At 57.0% G+C, this 12,009-nt stretch overlaps 4 protein-coding genes across 4 annotated transcripts; all 4 read right to left on the bottom strand.

Moving 5' to 3' along the window:
• Positions 1 to 22: 22 nt before the first annotated feature.
• Positions 23 to 3,358, bottom strand: KIP3 (P-loop containing nucleoside triphosphate hydrolase protein; the record flags this gene model as incomplete). Its single annotated transcript, XM_083193242.1, has 4 exons — positions 23 to 2,987; positions 3,045 to 3,164; positions 3,223 to 3,262; positions 3,322 to 3,358. The coding sequence occupies 4 exons, from the start codon at positions 3,356 to 3,358 to the stop codon at positions 23 to 25; spliced, it is 3,162 nt and encodes a 1,053-aa protein (XP_083050190.1).
• An 856-nt stretch (positions 3,359 to 4,214) lies between these two features.
• ACO1O0_003798 (amino acid permease/ SLC12A domain-containing protein) lies at positions 4,215 to 5,882 on the bottom strand (the record flags this gene model as incomplete). The annotated part of the gene is made up of 1 exon (XM_083193241.1): positions 4,215 to 5,882. The coding sequence occupies one exon, from the start codon at positions 5,880 to 5,882 to the stop codon at positions 4,215 to 4,217; it is 1,668 nt and encodes a 555-aa protein (XP_083050189.1).
• A 1,013-nt stretch (positions 5,883 to 6,895) lies between these two features.
• On the bottom strand, positions 6,896 to 8,626 carry ACO1O0_003797 (uncharacterized protein; the record flags this gene model as incomplete). The annotated part of the gene is made up of 1 exon (XM_083193240.1): positions 6,896 to 8,626. The coding sequence occupies one exon, from the start codon at positions 8,624 to 8,626 to the stop codon at positions 6,896 to 6,898; it is 1,731 nt and encodes a 576-aa protein (XP_083050188.1).
• Positions 8,627 to 9,402: 776 nt separating this feature from the next.
• ACO1O0_003796 (uncharacterized protein) lies at positions 9,403 to 10,365 on the bottom strand (the record flags this gene model as incomplete). The annotated part of the gene is made up of 1 exon (XM_083193239.1): positions 9,403 to 10,365. One exon carries the CDS (start codon positions 10,363 to 10,365, stop codon positions 9,403 to 9,405), a length of 963 nt encoding a protein of 320 aa, XP_083050187.1.
• Between the last annotated feature and the right edge of the window lie 1,644 nt (positions 10,366 to 12,009).

Here is a 12,009-nt window from a genome sequence, read left to right as displayed (position 1 = left end):
CAAAAAAAAAAGAAAGAAAGAATCATCGCCAGGCCATCCCACTCCCCTGCCTCTTGTGTCCAGCGCCAGATGCTGAGCCGACACCAATAGTTACGCGACGCATCTCACGCGGGCTGCTACCGTCCGGTGCGCTGCTCGCCTTCTCAATCCTCATGCTGCCCCCGAGATTCATGCGCCTCGCCTGTCCAGCGGTCAGTGCCCTTTCACTGGTTCGCAGCTCAGACGGCGAGCACGTCATCGGAGGGCTCTTACGACGCTCCGAGCTTCCCCGACGATTCCTGGAGATGCCGTTGGCGTTGCTCGCCACACCGTGCGACGAAGGCATACTAGGCCTCGGCCCAGCAGGACGGTCGCCATTGAGGGAACCAATTGACGAGACGCGCCTGGCATTGGCGGCAGCCGTGCCTGTCAGCATGCTCACCCTCCGAGCCTTGTTGGCCGTGTGCATGGCGCTGCGCAGCTTGCGTTGGTCGAGCATGCTCGACTCCGAGTCGGACCCGGATCCCTCACTGTCGTGCTTGGAAAGATTGTTCTCATCCACGACGGATTGCAGCGAACGTTGCGACCCCGACACCGAACGCCTGTAGCGCAGGGTGGCCGCCGGCGGCGACAAGTTGCCGGCCTTAGCGACATCCAACGACCGCAAGGGAGACGCCCTCCCCTCCGAACCAGAGGGCGAACTGCCAGCCAGGTTAAGACTGAAAGAGGGCCGGGCCAGAGTAGGCGAGCCTTCGTGCACAGAAGACATTCTAGAGTTCTTGGACAGGAAGCCGGCTTGGAATCGACTAGGTCTTGCCGCCGGCAGGCTCATCGTTTCGGGCATCTCGATGCTCGGGCTTGACTCCTCGGGAATGGTGGGCTCATGCTGAACGGGCATAGGCTCTGTGACAGACGCCGCTGGGACCACGGGCTCTTGAGTATCCTTCTCCGGCGAAGACGACTCGGGAGACGAAGCATTCATCTTCTGCGGGGTCCTGGAGAAGTCGGCCAGAGTGCCTTCCTCAAACTCGTCATCCCGCCACCTCACGCCGCCCTTCTTTCCCTTCTTGACCGGAGAGAAGCTAATACTGAGGCCCTTCTTGTTTGCGTTCAGAGCCTTCCGCCTCCTTGGCGACGCCTTCATGGGGCTGACATGGTTGGCCTCATTCGGGACTACAGCAAAGGTCGGGGCTGGCACAGGTTTGGCGTACGTCACCATCGACTTCTTCTTCTTGGGTGTGCCCTTGCGAGTGGGCGGGAACGCATCGACGACAGGGAGAGACCCGTCGGGCTTGACGACCTGAGATGCGGCTGTGTACCCAGTCTGAAGAAGGCGGTTGATGATCTCTTTAGCGTTAGCAACGGCATCCTCTTCGTCCATGGATAGCGTGTCGGATAGGGAAGACAGGATCTCGAATTGGGCCGTGAGCAGCATCTGCATCATGGCAGCATCGCCGGCCTTCTCCTGCTCGAGGACCTCGCGGTAGGCCTCACGGGTGAAGTTGGACTTGAGAAGCTCCGCCTCGCGCTCCAGGCTAGCAATCTCCCCCATGTCACCTCCATCGACACTGCCGAGTTGCTTGAGGCTGTGTGCCAGAGCCGTGTCGATGCTGCGCTCCCACGTCGACTTCACCAACTTCTGGTGGATGTGCTGGCGGCTACCCTCCAGCTCCAGCTGGATCCCCTGCGCCGTCTTGCGGATGGCCGCGAGGTTTTGGGGCATCGAGTCATCGTCACCTCCTCGCTGATCACAGATGGTATCAAAGGCAGCAATCCACCCGGAGAGCAGACCGATCCGGCGCTCAAAGGCCTTGAGCCTCTTCATGGCAGTGATGCGCTCCTGACGCTCCGATGCCGAATTTTCGTAGGCTGCCCTGAGGCGCTGCAAGCCCTCACGTGCCACCATCCCACGCTTGTCGCATTGTTTGCGGAACTTGGCAAAGAAGATCTTCTCCGAGTCCTTCTGCTGGGCCCGCAGTTCGTTGATGAGCGCCATCTGCTCATCAATCTTGACCAGGAAGTCCTTGACGTGGCGGTTGACGTTGAAGACATTGCGGGTCACCTTGGTCTGGATATTCTTGGCCCGGTTGGCGTACCGCAGGGTGTTCTGTGTCTCGTCGAAATGAGCGCTCGAAGGCGACACGCACACAATCATGACGGTTTTGCAGTTGCCACCCAGCGAGAATTTAAGCAAACGTGTCAGCTTGCTGTTGCGGTAGGGAACGTGAGCCTTTCCTCGTCGGTCACAGAGGGCATTGATGCAGCTGCCCAACGCCAGAAGAGACTTATTGATGTTGGCACCCTCGGTGAGGCGCTCGCCACGGTTTTTGGTGACGGAGGCTCGCTCGGATCCAGCCAGGTCGATGATGCTGAGCGTCGCCATAGTGTGGGGTTCGTTAACGTCGGCGTTACGGTCTTTCTGGGCGACATTGATCTGTAGGACAGCGTGGGAGCGCGACGAAGTGGCGTTGGCCTCGGTTGGGGACACAGTGCGATACTCGTTTCCCCTGACAATCATGTCCATGACTTCGGCAACATCCTTGGGATGGTGGCTGGTAAGTCCAGGGACTGTAACAGCCTGGTTGCTGTCCTCTCGCAGCATCAGTCCCGCCTTGCTGCCGCCGGGGACCAGCAGGTCACGGATGGTCTCGTTGTAGATCTCGAGGTAGCTAAGGCTCAATTCGGTCGTCTTGTCTTGGCTGCGCTCATCAATCTTCTCGAATAGCTCCTGCATGGTGAGAAATATGATGCCAGGGTGCTGTGAGGTGCCGGTAATGGTGTGTGTCTTGCCGCAGCCGGTGGCGCCGTATGCGAAAACGGTGGCATTGTAGCCGTCGAGAACGCTGTCCAGCAGCTGCCTGGTGGTGCCCTCGTAAACGTCGGATTGGTTTGTATTTTCGTCAAAGACACGGTCAAAGGCGAAGACTTGGTCCTTTGTCTTCTTCGAGGTCGGCACCACCGACCGAGAAAATCTGTGCACGGGGTTGTCCTCGGGGGGGTCGAAGACTCTATCACGTCACTTGTCAGCTAGGCGTCACCATCAACTATCGGGGGACTCATCGTACAAACAACGGTCGTCGACGACCTTGATGACATTGCGAATTCCGCGCTGGTGCAGTTTGGGTTGAGGGGCTCCGGCCAGAGAGCCATCGCCGAGAAAGACTGTGCCATCGTCGTTCTTATGTCTGTGCGAGAGGTCAGCGCGTCGCTTGGAGACGGGTATTCGGACGCTGGCGATCGTACATTTGAGCAGCTTCGCGGATTGTGAAGGGCCGTACTCGGACTAATGAGACATTGTCAGCGGTGTGTTCGAGGTGCTGGAATGTGAAAGGTGGGCTGTACCGGCCACAGTGATGGAAGATTGCCCTGAATCAACCATTGTGTGATATTTCTATGCTCGTATGTATAAACTTTGTGGGTAGGTCTGCGTCCGGCATTCGCTGCCGATGATTGCGCGCAGTGTTTGGTCGTCTGTGGCGGTTTAAGGCGTCGTCGGGCGTGAAGCCATGCAAAGAAAACAGCGTGAGGGCCGGAGTCGGCGTGGAGATGAAAACAAAGCCACCCAAGGAGCTGCCCCGGTGACGATGCGATGGTGAAATCGCAACGGTGAACTAGGCGAGGGAGCGAGGGCGTTGAGAAGGAAAAGGAGCGATTGCTGTGGTTAGTAAAGTCGACGGTTGGTCAAAGGATTGTGGATGTAGAATCGAGCTGCACGGAGGCAGGAGCTGCATTTGCAGTGACGTTGATGTCAACTTGAATTTCCCGTTTGTTGTTCGTTCACAGATGGGGCGTTGCCCAGACAACAGTTAAAGTGGGGGCTCTGCAGGCTCTTGAAACGCTGGGCACAGCGTGCAGCAGGGGACTTTAGCGCCTGGAAATTGGGATGATGCCCTGCAGAACCCATTTGCCGCTTTCGACCTGAATTGCGTACCCTATACTACCTCTTAATGCATGACCATCGCCCTCATCATCCGCATGATGGAATATCTATTGGCTTCAATAAAGTATAAATGAATGGTACGGTTTGTCCTTGACCGCCTCTGAAATTTAATTGTTTCTGTCCATCTGTGGACCTAATTTCAATGGCATTAAACGCACAGACGGACATGGACTGTCAAATCTCTGTTCAACATCACCCCCGGGGTTCAGAAGTTAGGTTTGACCAAAGGCATTTGTAATATTCAATGTAATAACACATCAAACTGGTCAAAAATACTGCTACCACGAATACCAAACTACGCAATCCAGAACCAGATCCTCTCCAAAAAGTTGCGCGGCTTCACCACCGGCCACAGCGGCTCCAGGGCATCAATCTCGGCCTTGCCAGACCACAGGTCCATATTCTGCACCTTGACAAACTTGGTCTTCTTGACGAGCTTGTACCCGAAGAAGAGGGTCAGCACGATGGGGATGTCAATGTACGGCGGCACAAACGTCTTGGCGCTGAACTTTCCGGGGAAGAAGGCGTCGAAGCCGTTGAAGAAGGCGATGAGGAGGCAGAAGCAGATGGCAAAGTAGGCCAGGAAGGGCTGCATGGGCGACTTGTACGGCAGGGTGTCGCGGTCGATGCCGTTGTGCTTGAGCCCGCGGTAGAAGCACAGGTACGTGTAACACACGCTGGCCCAGACGATGAGCGTGCTGACGGCGCTGAGGTTGCTGAACCAGAAGAAGACCTCGGCCGACGCGTTGTTGACGTTGAGGTAGCTGAGGCAGCCCAGCGCCGTCGTCATGGCCACGCACCCGTACGGCACGCCGAACCGCTCGAACCGGAGGAAGGCAGGCGTCTTGCCGTCTATGGCCGCCGAGTACAGCACGCGCGTCGAGGCGTAGAAGAAGGAGTTGCCCGCCGACCAGGCCGATGACAGGACGACGGCGTTGATAATTCCCGGGAGGACCTTGATGCCCGCGTTGGAGATGGCAATCACAAAGGGGCTCTGGTCGGCGCCGGGCGCGTCACGGTCAATGGCATCGAGAAGACGTGGGTCCTCGGACGACACGCACAGCCCGACGAGGAAGAGGGCCAGGACGTAGAAGAGGAGGATGCGCCAGAAGACGCGGCGCACAGCCTTGGGGATGTTGCGGCGCGGGTTCTCCGTCTCGCCAGACGCGACCACGACCATCTCGCTGCCGCCGTAGGCGAAGGTGGCCTGTATAAAGACCTTCCAGAAACCCAGGAAGCGACCCAGAGCACCCTCCTTTAGGTACTCGTTCATCGGGCCCGGGTGGTTCCAGTACCGGAAGCCAATGGGCTCGCCATTGGGACCGCCACCGCAGGTGATGATGAGCATCAGGAGAATCAGGCCGATAATGGTGGTGAGCTTGATGGCACCAAAGACAAACTCGGCCTCGCCGTAGATGCGCACGGGGAGGCAGTTGACTATGATCATGGCGGCGAAGAAGACGGTGATGAGGGCCGCCTTGGGGACCGAGTTTTCCCAATAGTCGACGATGACGCAGCACACGCTGACCTCGATAGGCACGCCGATGGCGAACTGGTACCAGTAGTTCCAGCCGAGAGTGAAGCCAAGAGCCTCATCGACATAGCGCGTTGCAAAGATGGGCACGCAGCCGGGGATGGGCAGCCACGCGGCCATCTCGCCCAGGCTGTTGATGACGCAGTACAGGTTGAAGCCCGTGACGGCGTATGAGATGAAGGTCGACAGCGGGCCCGCCAGCGAGAGCACCTGGCCGCTGCCCACAAAGAGGCCCGTCCCGATGGCTCCTGAGAGTGCTAGGAACTGCACATGTCGCGACTTGAGCCCGCGGTCGAGGGTGCCCAGGTGCCTGGAGTCTTCGTGGATCTTGGTGTCGCCGATGTCGCCGGTTGTTGTCCTCTGCGGCTCGACACCAATGGCGTCGGCTCGCTGGGCTTCGACATCGCCCGCCTTTTCTGCTTCTCCCATTATACTCAGTGGACTCGACCAAGGTAGGTTGGACTTGGGAGATACTCCTGCGGAGGCAGTTGGAAGAGTACGGGCAGACTACACATCCAAGTTCCACGGGGCTCGACTTATTAATATACACGAGAAAGAGTAGCAGAGAACCAGATGGATTAGAGACTAGGAGTGATACCGACTTCCGATTCCGAGGACCAGCCATCATCACCGCCTGGTCAACCTGCATCGTGCCATGAACTTCTCCCTATCAACATCCTGGCGTCGACCTTTACCCCGCATTCTGTTGGCCCGTCAGTCGGAGTGACGCCGACGACCTGCCAAACACGGCCATGTCAGACGCCGATCAGGTTAGAAATGCGACATGGAGTCGGTCAGTCGGGTGCCCAGTCGTGTAAGTGGGCGGGGTCGCCTCCAAACCCCCCCAGCCCCCCCATCCGTCTGGCCTGTGATCTCATGCCCCATGCGAGAGCTGCGCTCTCAGATAAGCTTATAATATACACTACTTTGTACGTACTGCCATGCGCGGATAGTTGGGCGACTTGGAAGATCTTTGCCTGGGCCTCGCCAGGTGAGACTTCTCCGCCACACCTGGCCCACGCCATGCCTTGGCAGTGGCTTTGGACTCCCGCCTTGGTACTCGGTGAATCGGGGAATTTTGACCAACTAGCATGAGGATGCGTGAACTTCTGGGTCCTCGAATTACAATCGCCATCAGCGCCAAGGATGGTCGGTCAAGAGCGCCTTGGCCTGTGGTCCTCCTCGCGTCAGCGAGTGGCTTGCGGGGCCTCCCATGCCATCGGGTCCCCATGCTAGCTCGATACATATATGCGACCAGTACTCCGTATGTCCTCAAGTGTACTTTTGAGGGCAACTAATGGGAAATTGATATTGCAGCTTACACAGTGCTTATAACGTTCCTAATGTCGCCCTGACCTGTACGAGTACGGATGTGCACATAGACATGGAGTCGACACCACACACAACCGTCGCGAATCATCACCCGCCAAGTCTGTAGTTATTCAGGCATTTCGGGTGCTTCCCCCTAATGCCACCACTATCTCCTCAATGAAGACGTTTTTGCCTCCCGAAGACGTGGGCATCTCTCGCGCCATATAATCAGCTGCAGTACCCGCCCAGTCTGCGCTTGTGTCTGCGTGACATTGCTCCACCAGGTACCGGACAAACTCGACACTGCGGGGAGTGATATCGCGATACCAATTACGGCTGTAATGCTGAGCCAAAATGTGCAGCACCGTTGGTCCGCTCCCGTCCGGCCTCTCTCTGGCATTGATGTCGGCACCGGCGGCAATGAGACTGGACATGGTGGCGCGGGTGAGATCAGACACTCTGGACTTCTTGGAGGTGCCTTTGGCCGTGATGTAGGTGAAGAGGAGGGTGTTGAGGTCTTGGCGGTACTCGGGGTTGGCGATGATCATGCTGAGCATGTCCTGCCACGCAGGCAGGATGTCGGAACTGACATCGTAATCTGTGCTTGAGTAGTCGTACTTGGCAAGAATTTCACCTGTACGTTGCCTGAGACCCCCATGTTGGATAAGGAGCTTTATAACGGAGGGAATAGGCGGGAGGGTGATGCAGCGGATATAGAGCCTATCAAGGATGAGCTCCACAGGTGACGGGGCGCGTCTGAATCGGTAGCGTCCCCTCACGAACGCACTATGCGGCTCAGGGGAATCCGTGTCCATGTCGAGGCTGAGTCCACTGTCGAGCAGGAACTGGATATTCTCCGTGTCGATCCAACGGCCCCATTCTCCCATGTCCAGAGCGGCGTTGAGGTAGATGAGCAGCGGGGTTGTGACGGACACGGGCCCCTTATCCCAGACGCGCACGCAGACGTTGATGTCGGCACCGTGATTGAGGCACTGCTTAACTTGGAGCGATTTCAACCTGGCCATGGAGTGTGCCGCGGCGCAAATGGGTATATGAAAGGGGTGGTAGGGTAGCGGGTGCCGGGGAAGATTGGGCACACCATTGATATTGGCACCTCGTTCAAGCAGAAGCTGGAACAGCTCTGGGCGATGGTGGACGAGGGTCGCGGAGAGTGGCGTCATGGATCCTGGTTCCCGGGTACAGTGGACGTAGTTTGGATCTGCACCGCTGTCCAGCAGCATGCATACAAGGTCTCTGGTGGATTTTCCAGGGGATGCAGAGCCTGTTAGGAAAAGCAGGAGAGTTTTGTCTCGCAACTCCTGCGGGAGCTTGGAGGCGAGACCAGCCTCTAAGAAGGCTCGAAGTAGACCCGTGTCGACTGATTGACAGACGTAGTTGACCAAACCTCGTATTGTCAGCGGATCAACATTGTCAACGACAACGGTGGCGCCTAGAGAGATCAGATGTCGAAACACGCCGACCTGGCCATGTTTGGCTGCCAGGTAGAGCGTGAGGGTCTGGATGGGCGGGCCTTGGGGCGCTGGAACCATCACGTAGGGGCCCCGACCCCGGCGCTGTGTCTGGAAGGGCGCGCCGCGATCCTTTCGCGGGATGGAGAGGACGCTGACGGATGCGCCAAAGGAGATGGCACGATCGATGACGAAGGTGTTGCCGTTGCGGCATGCCCACTTGATTGCCCTGTTGCGGTCTGCCTCAGTGTTGAAGAGGAGAGGCTGCAGCTGGTTTCGCAGGGCTCGACTACACCTGCTGAGACGGGCCACGTCTGCAAATGCCAAGCGGGATCGGATGTCGACTCTGAGCTCAGTTGGGAGCAATTCAATGGGCGAAAATGAGGAGGCCATGGTGGTTGATGGTACAACTTGGTAGGTGGTCGTTGCAAAAGTGGCGCGGAGTGAGAAGCGGTGATGCACCGATGGCTTCCGTAGGTACCTTGTAATGCACGGAATCGGCCAAAACACGTGGGCTGCGCCAAGCGAGCTACGGAGAGAGGTCGGGTGGCCCAGGAAACATGAAAGAAGCCCTGGGTATTGGCTGACCGTCCCTGGTTGCGTTGGGGTTGAAATCCAGTAAAACGCCTTACGGAGTATAGCAGGGATGGTGGCCTAGGCGTGGCCTAGGAGGAGGCACAGCTGCATCAAGAGTCCATCAAGAGACGGGCAGGAATCGCAGGATGCAGTGCTACCTATTAATAGCGGCTGGACCAACGCAAGGCGGCGGGGCAAATTAATCAACGACGGGGTTCGACTGCAGTCTCCAACGAGTCCAATGAGTCCAATCCATACCGATGGAGACCAGGCCCGCCCACCGATGCTACCCCAATTGCCGATCAGATGCCTTGTGAGCGGCTGGGTGACAAGGAACAAGAAAAAGCTCCCCTGTTTCAGTCGGAGGATAGTTGATAGTACCATACCTGGAACTGCTACTATGTGGGAATTTTTGCCGTCGAGAAAAGAAACCTAGGCACCGAGGTAACCTACTCTACAATTGAACAGTATCTACAAGTAGAAAGAGACAAAAACTCGAGGAAATACATCCCAAGACCCCTGATTGCTCAATCGCTCTGACAAACCCCATACCCTCTACGGAGTACTGTATCCACTATCCGCCGTCGACATCTCTAGCCCTTGCAGCTGGGCGCCTCCTGCAGAGCATTGAACGTCTTCTTGGCACTCTCAATAGCCGCCGCGTGCTGCTTGGACTGCTCCGAGGTGGTGAGAGTCGTCCAGTGCTCCTCATACCGCTTCGTGGCCTCGGCCTTGTCTATGTCGAGCTCATCCACCATTTGCTGGATCGTGTCACTCTTGTTGATCTCCTCCCAGGCGCCGATGTTGTGGTTGGACGTCTTTGGATCCCACACGCCGTCGACGCCAAGCTTCTGCTTCCACTTGCCCTGATCCTTGAGGTGGCGCCACTTGTCCTGGGTGCGGAACTCGACAATCATCTCAGCGGCGTCGGTGGCGCCCTGGAAGAAGGCCTGGAACTTCTCAATCACGAGCTTGTGCTGCTTGTACTTGCTGTTCTCGGGGTCCGTCACAATTTCGCCCTTGTCGATGGCCGTGTTGAAGTCCCCCTGCAGCTTGACCGCTCGCTCACCGAATCTGCTGAGAGACGCATAGTAGTCGGTGATGCCCTGGCCGGGCCAGACCTTGTCGGCGACCTCGATCTTGCCGGTGTAGCCGTAGCGCTTGGGGTCTGTATCGCGCTGGATGACCATGCTGCCGTCCTTGTACTTGGCACTCATGATCATCGAGATGATGGACTGGGGGTCCTTGGCACCCTTCATCTCGTTGCCCCATTGGATCTTGGTCTTGTCCGGCCTGGGCTCGCCCGGGTTGGTCTCTTTCCAGATGTGGTCGATGAACTCGGCAAGGTTGCAGCGCTTCTTCTGCCACATGCCCTTGCGGGTGCCCACGCAGTCGGGGGCAATCTTCCACCCATCGTACGCCTCCTTGTTGAAATGGATGTCCTCTAGGACGTACACGGAGTAGTACAGGGCCCTCTCAGCGGCACCGCGAATCCAGTACCCCGATGCGGATGAGGCGCAGAGTAACGCCGCGCTGAGAACCTGCGATACCCTCATGGTGACGGTAGGGAGCAGGTGTAGCCACAAGAGGCCGGTGGGGACTGTGGAAAGAGCGTGTACAGTGGTGTTTTAAGAAGGAAAGGACGGAATGTGTGGGAGAATGAGGGAAAACGGTGAGGGATGGAAGGAAAAGAATGACAGTATACAGGAGGGAAAGGGGGGACGTGTAACAAGATACTCCGTACAGACGTCGGGAAGACAAAGGCACCAAGAGGGGGCTCGAGGGCAATTAAATGGTAGCAGATACGTGCCGCTGATATTGACTATGCCTGCAGATGCCTGCTACTGACGTTGACGCCCGAGCAGCTACACGAAATGTACATAGCAGTACTTGGGACTAGCTGAGCTATTCCCTGCCCGGAGCTGAATTAGTGAATATATTTCGACCGAAGCGAGGGCCGAGGGAGCTCAGAAGTTTTCCGGTACTCGTTCTTGGCAGCGGCACAGCGTTCCATGTTTATCGTACACGGCGCCATGTGATATGCGAGTATTTTTGGAGCGTATTCGTGGGGCGTATTTTCAGGCCGCCTGATGCGATCCATGGCTCTGTGGTGGATTGGGAAATCAGATGCGGAGTGGAATTTCAGGGGTTCCTAGAAACCCATGGTCATGCGATGGATGGACTATGTAACGCTGGGAAACACTTAGCGGTTCTCATGCAGGACAATTTTTAGCTCCGCTCCCGTCCCAGTCAGCGCGCCAAGCGATTCAGGGCTGATGGCCTGAGGCGAAGGATCAGGGGCTACGGACTAAACAGGCGCGGTGCTGCGCTTGGATGCTCTGCTCTGCGCCGCTGGAGTCTCCACTTGGGCACGACGAGTACGGAGTATGACGCTGTGAAGATGAGATTGAGGGCTGAGACGGACCGACGATGGTGAGCCCGAGCCACCCGATGCCTACCCAATGCCGAAGTGTGGTGTACGAGCCTGGCAGAGCAACCAATCCAGAGGGCTCGCGTACGACGCAAACACCCGACAGGCCGATTACAGCCTTATTACAGCCTCATGGGCCCCCCCGAGATCTGTGGTGGAGACAGGAGATTCGGCAGATGGCCATGCAGGAACCGGCCAATGAGTAGCAGATGCAAACGTGGAACAATCACCCAAATATCTTCAGCAGGGGGCTCCAGCTTACTCAGCCCTACTGGAATTGGCAGGTGGGAATACTAGCGAATTCGACTAGTATTCTAGTGGCGGACGGGAGAGAAGGGGGCCAAACGACTAGGACCGTGGTGGAGCACTGGAGTCGTGCCGTCCACGGAATCAGACACTGATACAGTTAGTTTCGTTGACTAGAAATCCAAAAATATATCCAAACTGGGGCAGCAAATGTTTGCGCTGAATTTCGCTTACACTAACCCCCATGGGCCCTGTGCCCTTGGAACCGGCTGCTATACGTATATGCAACGGGAATGATATTTCCCGCTCTACAGCAGGCCAGCCATGGCTCCATAATTGCTACCTAGGTGGTACTTCGAAACTACCTGGAAACTCCTAGTATCAGCCTACCCGTGGCATCTCGTCGGCCCTTCCTAGGTTTTTAACTGCCTCACATATCCGTCCTGTATCAGCCCTCTCCTTCTCCTTTCTCTCATCAAGTTCCTTAACTCCCTCTCTTCCCCTCCCGTTTATATCTTGACCG

The sequence above is a fragment of the Amphichorda felina genome (genome assembly GCF_050947745.1).
Source record: "Amphichorda felina strain 45539 chromosome Unknown scaffold_4, whole genome shotgun sequence".
NCBI classification, from domain to species: Eukaryota; Fungi; Ascomycota; class Sordariomycetes; order Hypocreales; family Bionectriaceae; genus Amphichorda; species Amphichorda felina.
The sequence above is the reverse complement of the archived record's forward strand: the minus strand, read 5'-3'. Positions and strand labels throughout refer to the sequence as shown.